Here is a 19,291-nt window from a genome sequence, read left to right as displayed (position 1 = left end):
CCTCTACTTCTTCCTTATTACGCGGAAAATGGAAAAAAAAAAAAATGGAATATCGCGGCGTGTTCTTTCGCGGAAAACGGCGAGATGGAACTCGGGGAAAATATTGCCCATCTCGTTTGGAATCGATCGATGTAAAAGTCGAATGGAAGATCGTATCGTTTATTGGACGCGTTTATCGGCGAAATATCGTTTCGAAAGTTGGAAAAGAACAAGCGATCCATATCCGTGTACGCATTGGAAACAATCGGACGGCGCGATTACAGAGGTTGGCGAATGATGAAATTTGCATTGCGACGAACGTTGACTAATAACCTAGGACAACACTAGGATATAGGATATTGGTCGGGCCAACGAACTCTTCGAAACGTCGATATCGCAGGATACCTATATCATCGGCTGTTGTTATTCGAGGAGAAAGAAATCGATCGTGGCTGCCTCCTCCTCGATGATCTCCCTCGTTCGGCCAACGTTGTTGCGACTTGTGCGCCTAACCCCTCATTAACCCCTTTCAACCGTTCGAGCACTCGCGATAATAACCCCCGTTATTCCCGCTTTTTTGGCCTCCCCCCTCCCTCTCCTCTTCCAGACGGCCACGTCACTTTCTTAGAAAGCATCGCGCGGCTCGTTACCATGCGGTATTTGCTCCTCTTAATTGGCTTAATTCCACTCTCTCGTTGCTTATCCTTAACGTCGACGCCGCCCTTTCGTGGTTTCTCGCGCTACGTGACCGACGTTGGAAGAAGAAAACAAGAAAGTGCCTAGGAAATATTTAGAATTTTTCCGTAATTCGATCGATATTTTTTTTTTTTTTTTTTTTTAATTTAAAAATTAATCAAACTACCCACATGATGTATATCGACGTTCGTTAACAAGTGGAAACGGGCAAAGCCTTAATAAAGTAGAATTGAAACGTCGCGCTAATTTACGAAAAAGAAGTATACGGGTACACCCACGCGTTGTTGACAAGATCGAAGACCGTAAACGTTGCATCGTGGCGTTCGCTGATTAGCTGAACGAAACGTTACGACCCTTAACGGATACTTGCCCATCCGTACCGATCTTTATCGGTTATTCTCTCGTGCGCGTCCCTTATTTTCGACGAAGGAAGGTGCAACTTGTCAAAATGATACGCGTTATCGACGAGTTTCGATTTATTCGAGTTCGTTCGAATTCTGTTATATCGTCATTTTTTCGTATCTACGGTTTTGTAATAAATCGATACCGTATAAATAATAATCGGATACAGGAGAATTTTTGTTGGAAATTAGGGTTTTTCAGATTGATAGATGAGTTGATTATGCAGCTCGCGATTAGAAAATGATATCAAAGAGATAAAGCTGCTATTAATATCCAGTATGTATTTTTTTTTTTAAACGTAAGAAAAGTGGAGCAATGATCTATTTTAGTTTCGATCTACTTTTTCGAATAAGAGTGGTAGTGGTTATTATCTTATTCGAGATTTTAAAGAAAAGGCTAGATAGAAGTATTTGCAAAAATACAAATGCGGGAGGAAGAAGCGTCTCGCGTTCGTGGCGTTGAAAACTCATCGTTTCGGATCCCTCGGTGAAACGTTTAATTACGAAATAATTAGCTGTCTCTCCACTGTCTCGCGAATTTCTACGCGTTTAAATACGATATCACGATCGGCCCGCGGAACCGTGTGCGTGCATCGATACACGCACGTCAGTTGCAATAGTTTTTGCAACGTTGGCCACCGCTGTATAACTGCCGTTTAATCCGAAAATTGATACTGACGCTAACGAACGACCTGTCGATTCCTGCTGCATCACCGCCCACCCAACCCCCCATCACCACCCATACCCACAATTTGCCGCCAGCGTATACTTCCGATTCCGTCATCTTTTTCCCCCTCCATAAAATCCCTCCTCCTGGTTTTCGAAGATTTTAAATTTTAACGATTCGCAAGTTTATCGCGAATTATCTCTTAGGTAAGGAACGATCTCGATTGTCTTTCAACTTACGCTGCGCATCATAACGGCGTGCAACGAGATCGTATCGAGATCGACGAAGCGAATTGAAAATAATAAAGCGTCAATGAAAATGTACGTTATTGCGCAGCAACTCTCAAGTAACGCGTTTCGTGAAATTTTAATTCCAGTCTTGGATAATAGAGAATATTATCCGTTTGCAGGGCGGAACGTTGACGTGACAAAGTCGCACGAATGGTAGCGTAATTCATAGTACTGCTAAACTTTCAAAAAGTTTTGGACTAACTGAAAATAGAATTACACGAGCCAAGGAACTTTTTCATTTTATAAGATAATTAACTTTCTCTCTCTCTCTCTCTTATAAATGAAGATGGCTCTTTGAATATGCTACAAGCTTTCATTTATTACTCTCCGTATCAAGTAAGTATTCTCGTTCAAATTTCTTTCTCTTTCTTTCATCGATTTGTCATCTTTTTGCTACGAAATTCTGAAGAATCCGTTTAACATTGTTGTATTTGATCACTTTAACGCTTTGCGTCCATTACTTTTTCTCTTCCCTCGAGTCAAAACGAAAAATGTCGTTCGAAGGAAAGCTTTCTAGTTTTTTCCGTGGGAAACGTGCTTTCTTTCGGCGTTTTCGAGTTCGTCGATTCTTAATTAATTGTTTCTGGCCTGGAAATTATATGCACAGCAATGAAAGTTTCGAGGTGTATCGTGCGATACGCGTGAATTTCTTTTAGGATGAAAATCTTGGAAGGAAAGCCTTTTCGAACATCGCCATCGTGAACGATGAAATTTGAAAAAGGAGAAGGAAAGGAAAAGAAAATTGCAGAAGGAAGGAGCAATTTCAAATCCAGGGAATAATTTACTTTTAACGCTTTTAATGCGTTACCATTTCGTTCCAGAAATTAATTATTTGTCCAAAACACGTGTATGATCGATTTGTTTTAATTACTCAAACGGAAGGTTTGATGTTTCGTTCGCTGTTTGTCCTTCGTGTCCATGTTGCGCTAATATATTCACTGTTGATTAATCGAATATTCGTACATTGTTTGCCGAATCAACGGATTTTTTTGTTATTCTCTTCGCCAATGTATCTAATATAACGCGTGCAAAATGCAGAGGAAAAAAATCTGAATATTCGAGAAATATTTGAGAAATAAATCGTTCGTTAAGTTTGATCGCAAAGTTTCGCCCCCCTTGTCGAAAAACTGTAAATTTAAATTTCTTACGATACAACGCGTTTATTATCGATCGGTGTTATTCCGTCTAAAATTTCCGTGGAAAATCAAATATCGATTCTAAAATTTCCCTTCAACGCGAACTATATTAATAATTCCATTTATATTATTATTGTTTCCCAAATACGAGGATCGAATAATATCGTAAACTCATCGTTTGGAATTAATAACAGGATCGTGGAACAATTTTTTTTCTACAGCGTAGCTCTCGAATCGAATGTTTTCGCACGGACGAAGATGGAGGAGGAGATGGTGAATCGTAAGGCATTAATCACCGCACGGCAAATATTTTGTCGGTCGGCTCTCTCCTAGCGAGAGGCAGACATATGGCAGGAATCGTGCATCTCGCGTTTGTGGATCGGATTCCCTATCGAAAGTTTCGCGATGATAATTTAGTCTCCGCTCGGTTATTAAATCTTCGAAGCAAATCTTGATTCGAAGGATCAAACGGATGTTTCTTATTCTTCCACGAACTGGCTCTTTTAAATTATCCAGTGTAGCTTCTTCCTTTATTTATTTTTTTTTCTCTCTCTCTCTTGTATATTTTTGTATATTTAGTCTAACGTTAAAGAGCGGATGATTCGGATAGAAATATCGAAGATAATTATATTCTGTCTCGAAACGATTTATCGTTAGAATTTATCGTTGGTCTCTCTCTGCGGATTTACGAGGTTGCCGATCTTCGAAGAAGAACAGGTTCTCGATGGTTAGTTCAAGTTTTAGCTCAGAGGAGGTATGTCGATCCTATCTTTCGTGAAGAACGAAAATGTAGGAAATAGAGTTGTTGTTCTCTTTCTTAATCGATGGAATCGTTCATCTTGCGACTATGTCGAATAAAATCGAGCGTTATGAAATGGCGCGGGCCTGCGTACGCAAATTCATGGTGGTGTAAGTCCGGGATAAAGGTTGGCCGTTAATAGGCTTACGTCACGATTTAGTACGAGTTGCTCGGAAGAAAAAGACTACACGTTCGGTTTGGTAATATGGCTTATAAGCGGATCGCTTAATTTCTTTCTCGTTTTCTCTTTTCTCTCGGCCTTTTCTTTAGTTAATTTTTAATGTCCGGTATCAACTTATCGTCTCCTGTTCGCTACATCGCATCCTTGCGTATCTTCGTTTTCGTTTCGCCGTCAAAAAGAAGCGTTCGCGAAAGTTATTTATTTCGAATTTTATATTATTTATTAATCGGAGATTAAAAAAAGAATAGAATTTTTGTTGGCGATTAATCAAGAAAATAAAAAGGATATATCGTGGTTTTTTTTAGCGATTATCATTTGTAACGTGATTGCAACGAACATTAATCATCGTGCTTCCGTTTCCATCTTCGTAATTACGCTACTCGAATGAAAATCGTAAATAATCCGAAGCGTGACGCGTTAATTATACGCGGAGAAATGTTTAATTAACGGAATGACAAGTATGACTGAATAAATTTTTTACGTCGTTATTTCCCTCGTCGAAATATCTTTTGGGAAGAAAAATGAAAAATAAACTGGAGAGAATTTGAGTCTCGTAATTTTATTTCAAAAATTCATATTTAACGACGAACGATTGCGAATAATCGCTTCAGCGATCGCTTTAATGGAAACGAAATATTTTCCTTATACGTTGAAACAATCGCGAACATATATAAAATGTATGGGAAAAAGTTTGATTAAGAAGAAAAGGAGAAGAAGAAGATCTCCTCCCCTTCTCAAGAGATCTAAATCCGAATTCTCCGAATACGAGGTTATTTACATAAGTACGGGCGCGTTTCATGGATTATCGTTTTCGACGTTTTTACGATCCTCGAGGGAAGAATAAAAAGTTATCCAAGGTTCGCGAAGGGCGAAGAAAAGGTTGGAAAATTACGAGGGGGGGAGGAAGGGATCTATCAGAGGCGGCGTTTCGCAAGTATTTTCGCGTAATCGCCTAATAACTTAATCTGTTTCGTTCAAAAAGCTTGATTTCCACCTTCGATTTACCCAGAATGAATAATTACACGGATTATACTCTTGAACTTTTGAACTTTCGGAAAAGCGTGTCGCGTGGAATATTTTCAGCCAAACTTTTGTTTTCGTGTGAATAGAGTTATCGTTCAACTTTCTTTTATCGCACGAATCTGTGAACAATGAAAATAAAATTAACGAAATGTTAATTCTAGCTCGGTGACTTCGAAACGGGGAAAGAAGTAATTTCTACGAAAAAGAATGTTGGGAAAACGATTTACAAAGCGGCGTTCCAATCTAAAGAAGCTTGTTTTCTAAGAAGGAAGCCGGACGTTGTTCACGAGTGCATCTCGACATCGAAGATCCCGTCATTTTTTTTCTGCTTTAAAGGGCGCAGGGTATAAGGTCGATGTATCGTTTTCCATGCTCGAGGTTGTGTGGAACTGGTCTCCCAACCGGGGGCAGTCACTTAATACGTTTCGTGGAGGGATCGGGTGTCGCGTTTCTCTCGACTTAACCGTATAATGCCCGGCTCGACCCACGGCATCTGCTCTCGCTGCGAATTGCGACGTGGTTGATTCTCAGGGGCGGATAATGCGACCTTTCCTGCTGCTTCATCCTTTTCCGATTAAAACCTCGCCTCTTTCGTTCGAACGAACGTTCGAACATAGAAAAGAAAAGAATCGATGCGATCCAAGTGTTTCACGATTTAACGTTACGGAATGTTATAGTCGGTTGGAGAGAGCTGTATATCTAATTTCAAACAAATTGATCCGGGCGTAACGTCTAGACACCCAATATCGCGGATATTCGCAATTATTCGCTTATTTCGTATCTTTATCGATAGCTCTCGCGTCGTACGATCGTAGGACAATTTCAATGGAGCAATTAGAATCGAAAACCGATATTTCAATCCAATCGAGATTTTTCCATTATATCGTCCATTTTTTCCCCCTCCAAATATAATATCCACTTCGTAACTTCGTCTCGCGTAAAGTGATTTATCGGCGACGATTTTTCGAAGAGAGAGAGAGAGAGAGAGAGAGAGGGAGAGAAGAGAAGAACGCGCGCGTGAAAAGAAATTGCAATCATCGCGTCATTGTCTCTCTCCTTTTTTTATTTTTTTTCCGTCGTTGGAAATATCAATGCCGGTTGGTTGGGCGGCGGAGAGACACCGACTCGATGAACAATGTCCGCAACGTTGCACCGGAAATAAGAACCGGCGCGTACGAGTTGACCATTGTCATTTAGTAAGCCCTCCGTTCCATTTGATTCTATTCACGGGCCGGAGAGGACCGGACGTGAGGTCAGCCGCGGCTCGTTTAAGTTCGAAACGGTTCCCGATGGAAGAAGAAAAAAAAAAAAAAAAGAAGATGCACAAAAGGAGAAAGAAGACATTTTCCCTCCCTCCCTCCCCGCCGTTCACCCTTTCGATTTCTCAACGCGTGTCCAATCCCTCGCACAATGGTTCCTCCATTCTTTCCCTTCTTTTCTCAATAATTTTATTTTCGCGGTGTTTAAGCAAGATGGCGACGATTTCCACGTGGTGAAAGAAAGAGAAAGAAACGGAAGCGATGTATCGTCGTCTTTATTTTTGAACAGAAATTGGTGCGATGTAGAGAGAGAGAGAGAGAATGTTATCGAAACACTGTATTGGAAATCTTTTGAGATATCTCTGAGATTAACCAGATTGGAAATAATTAAACGATATTTTATTTCCTTATAAAAGGTATCTCCGTTGTTCGAATGGCAAGCATAAAATCGAGCTCGTGGAATTTCATATGGGATACGATAAGCGAGGCGAGGATCGAAACGCCGATCGGAATAGCACGAATTCTGTTGATTCGTGACTCCACTCGCGGTTCGACTCGCCTTTCAATTCGGACGATTTTAAAAATATAATATACATACGAACGCTGGATATTCGAAGTTATAATATCGTTATTTTTCCGTTTTATTTCGCAATAATCGTGATAAAATGTTTCGCGACTTTTTGATAATCGTCACGTTCATCACGCGATCAACTTGGACAAGCGTATGGGAAATGGCGTTGTTTGATACAGTTTTATTCCCACGGAGGGGAAGAGGCGCGATCCGTTTAAAGAGAGGCATAAATCCGAATCAGCCGGCGGCGGATTATGGTCGTGGAAATAATTTATCGTCGTTGGTCTTGCCTTGTCGGTGTTCGGCAAGATAACTCGTCCGTTTCAACGCAAACGTTCCCTTGGAACGCTTGTTCGAAATCGTGGAAAGCGATCGAGAAGGAAATGGAAAAATGATCGGGTTGAATCGTTGGTTTCAGATGGGGTCGGCACTCATGCTCTGGTGAAAGATCGGATCTACCGTGAGAGAGGTGCGGACGACGAGAAGAGAGAGAGAGAGGGAGAGAGAGAGAGAAAGGAAAAGACAGCGGGATGTGGCGCGTACTGGTGGTCGCGGCCCTCCTAGCGGCCACGGAGAGGGTGGACGGCGACAAGGTGGTGGTCCTCCCCCACGACGTTTACCCGGGCTACGAGGTGACGTTGCTCAACACGAAACGGCCTTCCAACTTCCGCCTGATGGAGAACAATTTCTCCAAGTTCTTCACCGTGCTCGGGAACGGGCTGGTGATGACCACGTCCGACCTGTCGCCGCTCGTCGACCGCCCCGTCAATCTGATGGTCGTGGAGGAGCTGGCCAACGCCACCGAGACCCATTTCCTTCACCTCTACGTGATAAATCGAAGAAACATGATCACCTTCTCCCACGATCGTTTGGGGGAGGGCGAGGTCGGGGAGAATCGAGGCGCGGGCACACCGGTCGAGGGGTTCCCGGTTCTGAGGGCGCGGGGAAGCTTCCCGGTTCATTACGCGATCCTTGCGGACGAGGCGGGGGACAGGCCGTTCGCCCTCAGGGAGGAGGACTCGAACCGGACTGGATTCAACCTGACGCTGGCCAGCGAGAAGGAAGGGGTGCGGGTGGTGACCGCGAGACCGTTGGATCGGGAGGCGAGCAAGGCGTACGCGGTGGCGATCCACGCCTCGGACGGTTATCTGTTGACCAGCTCCCGGATCGACGGCGTGGTGCGGGTGTTGGACGAGAACGACAACAGCCCGGTGTTCGAGAGGGAGGAGTACACGTTCGAGGCGAGGCCGAGCGAGAGAAGCGCGGTCGGGAGGAATTCGGCGGCGGGTTGGAAACGGTTCTCCACCGTGGGCAAGGTGGTGGCCAAGGACGCGGACGGGGACAGGGTCGCGTACAAATTGGCGACGCCGAGCAGGCTGTTGGTCGTCGTGCCGCAGACGGGGGAGTTGATGCTGGTCGGCGAGCCGGAGGTCGGGATGGAGGAGGACGGCGAGTGCGTGGCGGTCGTGGAGGCGCACGACGTGCGCAACCCTAGCAGGTCGAGCGAGAGGCCGGCCAAAGTCGTCGTCAGGTTCTTGACGTCCGACCCGATAGAGGAGTCGGTGGAGGTGCACAGGATACGGAAGAGGAGGGTGACCAGGGCTGTCAGACCGACGAAGAAGGTGGACTTCACGGAGGCCGACGGCGACGTCGAAGGAAAGATCGTGTTCTATCTGGAGAAGGAGAACGAGAAGGAGACGTACAAGATCAGGGACGAGAACAAGTGGGTCACGGTAGACTCGAACGGGTCGGTTATAGTGAAGCAGAAATGGGATTACGAGGAGCTGGGTTCGGAAAAGACCATTGATTTTTGGGTGACTATTACCAATACAGGTAAAAACATTTCGAATATCTCGTATATATATATATATATATACTTTTTCATTGCGCGTTCTTTTTCTTTCTTTTTTTTTTTTTTTTTTATTTTTTCTCTCTTTTTTACTCTTCGAATCGATTCGAACGACGAGTAGAAAATTATCGTTTTCGTTTATATCCTTCGATTAATCCTTTTATTTTGTTACTCGTGGCAGAAGAACGGTGCGCACGATACTCGTCGTATCTCCAGTGTCCATACCACGGTACACAATTACGATTTTATATACATATATATACACTATATAATTTTCTTTTCCTTGGAAAGCAGCACCGCAGTCCTGTCACTTTCGCCTCTTCGCCCCCCTCGTCTCGTTTCCTTCTTGCAAATTTCAAAAGAAAAAAAGAAAAAAGTGGGGTGAAAAAGATGTTGTAAAGTGGAAAATCGCGAAAGTAGTGTCGTTCTTCACGCTAATAATCGAACGAACGAACGACACGTTCCGACGAGCGTTGAGCTCGCACGTGGATACAATTTCCTTTCGGAACTGGTAATTGTTCGAACGTGTGGTTTAGCAGAGCGGGGGCGGGTCGAGCGCTAATTACAGTTTCACCGGAAAAAATAAGCGGGGACGCGTGTTACGCACGAAGGGGCCGGAAGGAATTAAATTATGTCGTATTGCGGTGACGTTATTCGGTAAGCGGGTTGCTCGCCAAATTATTAACCTCGTCCCAATTTTCGACGCGATTAATATTTTTTTCTTTAGAATTTGTTTTTTCTTTTCTTCTCGACCGATCGACGATTCCTTTTGCCGTGTGTTCGCAATCGTCGATCCACGCTTTCACTATGATTAACGACCAATGTTTTTTCTTTCTTTCCCGCATTCTTTGGCTTTCACAGGATTTCAATGTAAGTAGAAGCAAGATCCTTCTGTTTCTTTTTCCTTCTCTCTCTGGCTGTGCGCATAGATGGATGAAAGAGCGCAGCTTTTATAATAATAATTCGCGCGTAGAATTATGGAATTATATCCTCTTTTTGGTTTGTCGTTGTTGCATCAAACGCTTATTCGGAACGCTTGTCGAGTGGTGGAGTGCGCTGTTCCGTTCGGTCGACAGTGTTTATGGGCGATGACGGTGGAAGATGGGAGTTAATAAACCGAATTCCTTCCTCGATCGAGCTTCGCCGACAGAATGTTTCGACGCTGTAGCGATTCGGCCTGGATAAGATTTTAACGCCGTTCCGAACCAATTTCCTAAAAATTTCTCGTCAAACTTGCTCTTAATTTCCCGATCTAAATATCTTTCAAACCTTTCAAACTATAATACGATGTAGCATATTTCGATATTTACGCGACGAGAAAATCGAAAGGAATCAGTGTCGTGGAAATACGTGGATCGATCGTTAGGAAAAATTAAGAAAAAAATCTCCTTTTCGATGTAGTTGTTCAAACGACGGATACCGATCGAGATCAATTTTCGAAAAGTTCTTCGAACACTTTAAACTTCGAAATGACGTTTATCAAACGCAGGTAAGGTAAATAGAAGAAGAAAATAATAAAAGTACTTTTTTGAAAGTAGAGGCGAAAATTCGTTGAAAATCGATACGCGTATAATCTCGAGATACGAGGATGAAATTTGTTCAATCCGGTGAATCCGGTTGGAATGATTCGAAAAAATTGACGATACACACGGATGATACACGGTATAAGGTAGAGATTGATATATAGCGGCGGAATTTCATTTAAAGCGGTCGCGTTAGATTTAACAGGCCAAAGGTGAAAGCGTGAGACGAGATAATGTCAAACGGTATCCGGTCACCGCCTTTGAACACCGTCCACCGTTTTCTGTCGATGGGGAAGGGGATCGCTTATGCGTGGTTTAATCGATAAATCGATGGACGATTACAGACACGGACAATCAGCGTGTCATTATCAACGTGAAGGACGTTAATGACGAGCCACCGTACTTCATAAATCGGCCTCTGCCAATGCAAACGGTCGTACAGCTGAATGCACCGCCGAATACCCACGTGTTTACCCTTCAAGCAAGGGATCCTGACACTGACAGCAATATTCACTACTTCATCGTACGAGATCGGAGTACGTATGAATTCGATATTACATTTGTACGCGATATCTATTCCCATTATTCCCCGTGATGAAAACGTGCAAATGCTCCAACGTTTCGATCGTTAATTAACCATCGTTACGATTCATCACGGCTGTGTCGAGACACCCTTCGATCAAGTGTACTTTTATTTCTTTCAAAACTTCAAAAATTTCAAAGAGTTTGCGCTTTATTCTTCGAATGTAAAATCTTGAAAGAAAAAAAAAATCGAAGCGCAAAATCGGTCATCATCGGTCGCTTTCGATCGATCAAAAACGCGTCTTGCCATCATGGGTTTGAGATACACGAGATTTCCGCGCGAAACACATCGCTCTCAGAAGGAACGATAATACGTTTCGGTTTGCAGCCGGTGGCCGTTTCGAGGTAGACGAGCGATCCGGTGTCGTGCGCACCCGGGGGACCGATCTCTTTCAGTTGGACATGGAATACGTTCTGTACGTGAAAGCGGAGGACCAGAACGGGCGCATAGACGAGAGGCGTTATCAGTCGACTCCCGAGGAACGACTATCGATCGTAGGTGGGAAACGGGCGCCTCAATTCTACATGACCGCGTACGAGGCCGAGATACCGGAAAACCAGAAGAAGGACTCCGAGTGAGTTGTCTCCTCTCCCTTCCCCCGCGATCTCCCGTTAACAGGCAACCAATTTTTACATTTTCAGCATCATATCGGTGAAGGCGAAGTCGTTCGCCGACCGTGAGATTCGTTACACCCTAAAGGCACAAGGGCAAGGGGCGGCTGGAACGTTCAATATCGGGCCGACCACCGGCATTGTAAAATTGGCGAAGGAATTAGATTTCGAGGATCTTCGTCAACCGCACATCTACTCCCTTATCGTTACAGCCACAGAGGATTCGGGTGGTTTCTCTACGTCCGTTGAGGTACATTTCGATACGTTACCATTTGCCATATCCGTCAATTTCTCTCTCTCTTTTTTTTTTTTTTTTTTAAACGACGATTATCTCGTATGAAAATTACAAATGATACGAATACGAATACGAATATTTGGAAAGTTTTGGGCGGATAAATTATCGCTCGTACGTTTGTTATTTAAACGATACAAGTTTAACGATACGATCGAAAACGAGGATACGTATTTAGGTGTAAATATATAAATTATCGTTAAACGTTGAGCATCGAGGTAAACAAAAGTATTATCCTTTTTAATTAATAAATTAATTATACGTGTGGAGGGGAGGAGGAGGGGAAATGATGGGATGAAATTATTAATTAACTCGAAAGAAATGATCGAAATTTTCAACTTTTTCAACTTTTTCCAGTTGACCATACGAGTTTCCGACGTGAATGACAATGCGCCGAAATTTGAATTGCCCGATTACCAAGCCCACAACGTGGACGAAGATATATCGTTGGGGACAAGTATACTGAAAGTGAAAGCGACCGACGCGGATTCCGGTGCAAACGCGGAAATAGAGTATCTGGTGTCGGACGACCACTTCAGCGTGGACTCGAGCGGGATCATAGTGAACAATAAGCAGCTCGACGCGGATAACAACAACGCTTATTACGAATTCGTCGTCACCGCCAGAGACAAAGGTAAGCAAAAGGCGATTTCCTTCGAATCCATCGTTATTCGTAACCTTTCGTTTATCTGTTACGCAATACGACAACATCTCTCGTGCGATGATTGAGCGAGGCTTAATTTTGCAGGGGAGCCGCCGAAAACGGGGACGGCGACGGTGCGCATATACACGAAGAACAAGAACGACGAGGAGCCAAAGTTCTCCCAACAGGTGTACACACCGAACGTGGACGAGAACGCGGGACCGAACACGCTCGTGACGACGGTGGTCGCCTCTGACAAGGACGGGGACAACGTTCGCTTTCGATTCGTCGGAGGCAACACGACATCGGGCCAGTTCGTGATCGAGGAGATCACAGGTGTGATACGCCTTCACGGGAAAGCGATCTCTCTGGACAGGGACAAGTACGAGTTGAACGTGACAGCCCTCGACGACGGTGCTTGTTGCCCCAACGGGGAGACCACAACCCACACCAGCACCGCTGTCGTCGTCGTGTTCATCACCGACGTGAACGATAACAAACCGGTGTTCAAGGATTGCAGCATGTACAATCCGAAGGTGGAGGAAGGCGCGCCCAACGGCAGCACCGTGATCAAAGTCCAGGCTACGGACGAGGATAAGGGTGTGAACGGGCAAGTGAAATATTCGATCGTCCAACAGCCCAATCAGAAGGGAACCAAGTTCACCGTTGACGAGGAGACTGGCCAAGTTTTGACGAATAAGGTATTTCCCTTCGAGCGAAAGGGACGAATTCCTCCACATATTTTCTCCCCCCCTGTTTCCCTACTAATTTCCTTCGATTTTTTTCTTCTTTTCCGCGCGATGGAAAACCGCTCGTTTCGATCGATTGGATCGAACGCGTGGACGATAGATGGTAAAATCGTATCGATATTTTCAGGTATTCGATCGCGAAGGAGACGACGGGAAATTTGTATCCGTTACCGTGAAAGCAACGGATCAAGGTGAACCTTCCTTGGAGGGTGTTTGCTCCTTCACCGTTGAAATCACCGATGTCAATGACAACCCGCCGTTGTTCGATCGTCAGGTGAGCAGAATCGTTTTTATCCTACCGATATTTCGAAAGATAGCGAGGAACGTTATCGATTTCGAATATCGAGATATAAGACTTTAAAGAATGTTATTGGAATGTGATCGCTCCCTCGTATCACCTATTTCCCTCTCCCCTAAAAATGCGTACGTCGATAGTAATAGTAAAAAATTGTTGACCTACTGCACGTGACGAGTGCTCAAGCTAGATTAGTAAGCCAGATGCACGAACGAGGGTTACAAAGGAAAAGTATTTTAAAAAGGAATGCTTTGGTTTTACGTTAAAAGCTTTTTAATAAGCATCATTGTAAACGAATTATCTATATCTATAATCGCGATTCGAAAATTTTCAATTTTTATTTTTTGATTAAAAAAGATAGTGATAAAGTGAGAGGTAAAGATACACGCCAAGGTTCGTAGCCATGGCATTCGATAATATGTGCACGTTTGACCTTTCGTTTCATTTGCATTCGTATCGCGTCTCATTTCGACAATTTCCTGATATTCATCGTCGAAGCGAAAATAGCGAACAAAGAGGCGGTGAGAGGGAGGGGAATTTCGCAATGGTTGTATCGCGCCATTTGATGCCCCTTTGAAATTCAACCGGTGAATATGGGAATACATAAAGGGGGATACGTTTGAAAGAAATGCAAAAGATGCTTGACCGAGTCATTTTCAACTTTGTACGAGAACTTTGTACGGAATAAATTAACAATGTTGTTTCGTTCGTTGAAAACAAACGAGGACAGAGAGAGAGAGGGGATCTCTCTTTGTGGTTCGCGTATCATTCGTTCCACCATATGTCAGCCTCTTCCTCCTTTTCTCGAATCGCCTCGTTGCGAAACGAGTCGTTCATTTTTCATTCATACACACACACACACATATATATATATATATATAGAAAGAGAATCCATAAATAAATTCTCGTCTATTTTCAGCGATACGTAGAGAATGTAAAACAAGATGCCAGTATCGGAACGAACATTCTCAGAGTATCGGCATCGGACGAGGATGCCGATAATAACGGTGCCATAACGTACTCGTTGAGCTCTCCGAACAATGACCAAGGATTGGAGTACTTTGAGATCCAACCAGAATCTGGTTGGATCGTCTTAAAGAAGCCTCTAGACGTGAGTATCATCCTATTCGATGATAATTTACATATACGACTCTCTTTAGCAGTAACAACAACGATAGTTCTCTAGGAGGATCGCAACCGTGTTTTCTCGGCCGAGAAAAACATCCGGTTCTTCGAATCCTGCCTGAATCTTCAACCCACCAATCTTCGTCGCCACCTTATCTAATCACTTATCTAATCACTTATTTTGTTTTTACGACGTCGATTAAGATCGTTTTAACGAGTTGGTTCATCTAAAAGAACCAAAGAAAAAAAAAAAAAAAGAAAGAAATCATCAACGAAGAACCGATTATGAACGAGCCGAGAATGCACGTTGCGTTCTCCAAAAATATTCTTATGACCAGATATACATAAGTATATACGCTCGCGTGTATACGTACTTGTTATACAGTACTTATACGCGTGTGTGTATATTAAACGATATATAAATATATGCGTGTGTGTATACACACATACACACACACACATATATATACACACATAATTCTAAATTATACGAATATACAAAAGTTGAGTGTACACCTTCTGCCGATATATACATATATATCTTTATATATTGTACGTTTTTTACGTTGACTTACGTTATTTAACACGAATCCGTTTTGTTGCTGATCGGATAACTTGTATAATATTAATATACGTTTTGGTCGGCAATTATTTCTCTATGATTATCACTAATATGCAACGAAATGAGTTTCCTTTTTACGGCACATGTATAGAACTTTTTAATTCCCATTGATATGCACAATGTGTTCACTATGGTAAATACTTAGCTATGCCTGATTTCCTTCAAACGCTTCATGTACCTGAATCGATCGACCGTTCGGGCTATTTTTGCAACAGAACACTCTCTCTCTGTCTCTCTCATTCTTTCTGTCGAGAATATGCTCGCGGCGCGAGTACCTTTTTAAACAAGTTCCAATCGAGCTATCGAATACACCTCTTGTCTCCAACGTTTTTTTTTTTATTTTTTTATTTTTTTTTTTTTTTTTTATTCATCGTCGCGTGTCCGCTCGTCGACCAACCGTTCGTATATATATTTTTTCTCTTTTTTTCCTTGTTTTTTATATAACGTACGTTACATCGTTCCTTCTCGAATCTATTCCGTTCGATCTGTTTCTTTTTTTCTGTTGTTGTTCCTTCAAACGCGTTGCTCGGGCAAAACGACTTTTCTAAAAAATTTTGAGAGAATTTTTTCTCATTTTTTTTTTCAAATTCTCCTTTCGTTCCCCGATGTTATATGTTGTCGATTCGTTGGAATATTAAAAAGAAAGAAAAAAACTAAATAAAAAAAAAAAAGAAATAAAATTCAAAATAAAAACAAGATAAATCAAGATCGCGTTTTCGCGTATCGGGCAAAACGATCCGTGATAAACAAGAGCGCGTGCACTTTTTATTTTCCAACCTTAGCCAAGGAGAAAAATTGTTTCTTTCTTTCTTTTCTTTTCTTTTTTTTTTTTTTTTGCCTTTCTTTCTTTATATCTCTCATACTACTACTCTACTTTCTTTTTTCGTTTTGTGTTCTCTCTCTTTTTTGTATAACGCGTGATACAGAGAGCCGCGGAAGAAACGACACCGGGAAGGAAACGAACGAACAAACAGAGCAAAAAGGAAGGGAAACGAACGAGACCCAACTCTTTTTAATTACCTCTTAATTAATTCTCCTTAACTTAAAATACTAATGTGAATGTTTTTCAAAAGGGAAGTGATGTTTTTTGAACTTCCAGGAGCAGGTGGGAACGACATTTTTTGAGCCCCACGTACGGTGTACTTCAACCTCTACGCATTTTGTGGTGCATCAGACATAAACAATTTTTGAAAAATGCTTGCAATATTTTATATGAATGTGTTTTTGATTCCTTTACAGGAACGGATCTCGCTCTCGCTCCTAAACCCTTCCTCTCTGATAATCTCTCTCTCTCTCTCTCTCTCGCTCTCTCTCTTTCTCTCTCTCTATATATATTTCTCTCTCTCCTTCCCAATTCTATTCTATTTCTTTCTTTCTTTCCGTTTCTGGTATGATTTCTCTTATTTTTTCTTTTTCTTTTTNTTTTTTTTTTTTTTTTTTTTTTCTACCATCCATCTTTCCATCTAAATTTTCTCTTATTTCCATTTGTTTCTCTTGCATTTTGCTTTCTATGTAAGATTCGCGAAAATATATTTTTCTTTTTGTTTTTTGACTTTAGCGAATATTTATAACGGATGAAATCGGTGAAAAGAAATATTTTTTAACGTTTGCATTTTGTTGTTTGTCAAAAGAGAGGAAAAAAAAAAAAAAAAAGAAAAAAAAAACGAACGCTTTTTGTACTTTTGCGTTCTCCGGTAACGGAGCAATTCTTTTGCTTTTCTTTCTCGTGTTCTTTTGCATTTTGTATTTTTTCCGTCAAATTTTTCTCTTTAACCCCTCCGACTCGTTTCCCTACTTTCATCCTCTCTGTTTCCCGCAAACCACGACGTGACTGACAATGAGCCAAAAAAAAAAAAAAAAAAAAAAACCGGAAAAAAGAAACGAGAGACATTTTTTGCCGAGAGCGCAATAACGAATAATAACCGTAAGAAATCCATCCGTGGTGTGACATTTTTTCTTCTGTGATTGGGGCGGCATACCATTGTCGTAACAGACAAAAAAAAAAAAAAAAATACGGAATAATGCAGATCTAAAAAAAACACACGATGCAACGTAACGAAAAAAACAAAACAAAACAAAATAAAATAAAACAAAAAAAAAAAACTAATATACAAAACATAATAAAAATACAAAAACGGTAAAAACGTCCATCGGTTTTTGAGTGTCGTTAAAACGAAAGAATCAGACGAGGGGTCGTCATAATTTTTTTTTTTTCCTTCTCTCTGTAACTCCGGTCACCCTCCAAATCTATCCTCTCCGACCCACGAGCTCTTCTCTACTTCGATTTCTTACTTTCTTACTCTCTTTTTTTTTTTTTATTCACTTCTTCTCTTTCTCTCTCTCTCTCTCTTTCTCTCTTTCTTTTTTCTCTCAGTCTATCTCTTTTTTCTATCTCTATTTCTCGATCTGATTCTTTTTTTTTTTCTTTTCTTTTCTTTTCTTTTCTTTTCTTTTCTTTACTCACGTCACCCTGTTCTCCTCCTGATGCCTCTTTAAACGCATTCTTGCTTGCATGCAAATGCCTGCATTGGTTGATTTCGTAAAGGAACTAATTTGAATTTCTTATTGTTTATGTTTGTGTTCATTGCACCATTTACTTTCTTCGGATTTGATGATGACAAAAAAAAAAGGGCTGTTTTCCAGTAAGTAGGAACTACATTCTTGTGTTTCACACTTTGCATCGAGAACACCGTGAAATGGGTGGTATAACGTGATAGAGATCACTGTTATACCGGCGCAAGAAAAAAAAAAGCAGAAAAAAATATGAAACACGAAAAAAAAAAATAAATAAAAGACAAAAGAGAGTGAAAATAATAATAATTAAGTACGAATATTCGTTGTAACGTAACGTTGCAACGTATTTACGTTTCAAATTATTCAAATGTTATTCGATCGATCATTTTTTCGATTATTTTCGTTCACCTGTGTTATTCTTATTCTATGATTATTAATTGTCACTCGGAGACGTCACTCTGTTTCTTTTTTTTTTTTTTGTATCGCTCTCTCTTTATCTCTCTTTCCGTCTCTCTTTCTATCTCTCTGTCTCTCTTTCTCTCTTCTCTATCTCCGTCTTCGATCGATTTCTTTTTTTTCTTTTCTTTTCTTTATTTTTTTTTTTTTTTATAATTCGTAACTTCATCAAGCGCGATTACGTACGCGATTTTCTATCTTCATTTTCCTTTTGGTTTTGGTTTTGGTTTTGGTTTTGGTTCGGTTGTGACTTTTATTCGCGCTTTTTGTTCGTTTTTTCTTGTTATCCTAGTCTCGAGTGTATCCGTAGGGGAAGAATCTTTTTTTCGATTTCAAATCTCATTGCCGATAACGGGTTTGAAAATGAAGTTTTCTTTCAGTTTTATTTATTTTTTTTTTTTCTAAATATCAAGAATTTCTATATACACGTGTTTTACTACAAATTTTTTAAACTACTTCTTTCGTACAATATTTGTATTATGATCGATATGTGCGAAAATGTGCGAAAACAAAAATAATCGTTATCGGCACGGAGGAGGTTATTTAAATTTTCTTCGAACTTTTTATTTATTTTTCTTCGTTACACGAAAATACTAATACTAGGTAAGTATTATGAAATTTCTTATAGAGATTAATTATCGCGAAAATCTGAAACAAGGGAACAAGGTAAACGATCGATGTTACGTTAAAACTGACTCGATAATGAAAGAAAGTTTTCAGGTTAATCACAGATTGGCTGACGCGTGGGAGGATTACCTCTAAAACGAGTAAAGAAAGAGGCGTAGAAACGATTCATAGGCAAAATGAAAAAAGAAACGGATCCCCTCGAGACTACACGGTCCTTCGCTCTTTTCTATCTCTTTCGTTCCGTTTTACGATTAAGCGATATCCTTCGGGTCGTCCCTGGCGACCCACTCCGCGCTCGCCACCGAGTGACTTATCTCTCTCTCGTAAACGTCAACCGAAAAACAATACAAAAAAATTACATACCTACGTGTGTATGTAAAAAAAAAAAAAAAAAAAAAAA

The 19,291-nt window shown here is 41.3% G+C and overlaps 1 protein-coding gene across 4 annotated transcripts in view; it reads left to right on the top strand.

Moving 5' to 3' along the window:
- Positions 1–19,291, top strand: part of LOC122713131 (neural-cadherin) — a 180,559-nt gene that overhangs the window by 19,352 nt on the left and 141,916 nt on the right. For 2 of the 4 annotated variants that reach the window (XM_043933300.1, XM_043933299.1), the window contains 10 exons: positions 7,421–8,835; positions 9,033–9,080; positions 10,719–10,910; positions 11,285–11,531; positions 11,599–11,818; positions 12,218–12,494; positions 12,609–13,204; positions 13,380–13,526; positions 14,467–14,658; positions 16,394–16,399. In XM_043933300.1, the coding sequence (XP_043789235.1) occupies positions 7,533–8,835; positions 9,033–9,080; positions 10,719–10,910; positions 11,285–11,531; positions 11,599–11,818; positions 12,218–12,494; positions 12,609–13,204; positions 13,380–13,526; positions 14,467–14,658; positions 16,394–16,399 (3,228 nt within the window). In that variant the 5' untranslated portion in view covers positions 7,421–7,532. Of the gene's footprint in view, positions 1–7,420; positions 8,836–9,032; positions 9,081–9,712; positions 9,722–10,718; positions 10,911–11,284; positions 11,532–11,598; positions 11,819–12,217; positions 12,495–12,608; positions 13,205–13,379; positions 13,527–14,466; positions 14,659–16,393; positions 16,400–19,291 lie in introns of all 4 variants that reach the window. The other 2 variants (XM_043933302.1, XM_043933301.1) reach the window with 2 other exon arrangements.

The sequence above is a fragment of the Apis laboriosa genome, unplaced genomic scaffold, assembly GCF_014066325.1.
Source record: "Apis laboriosa isolate Shangri-la unplaced genomic scaffold, ASM1406632v1 scaffold22_cov146, whole genome shotgun sequence".
NCBI lineage: Eukaryota > Metazoa > Arthropoda > Insecta > Hymenoptera > Apidae > Apis > Apis laboriosa.
The sequence above is the reverse complement of the archived record's forward strand: the minus strand, read 5'-3'. Positions and strand labels throughout refer to the sequence as shown.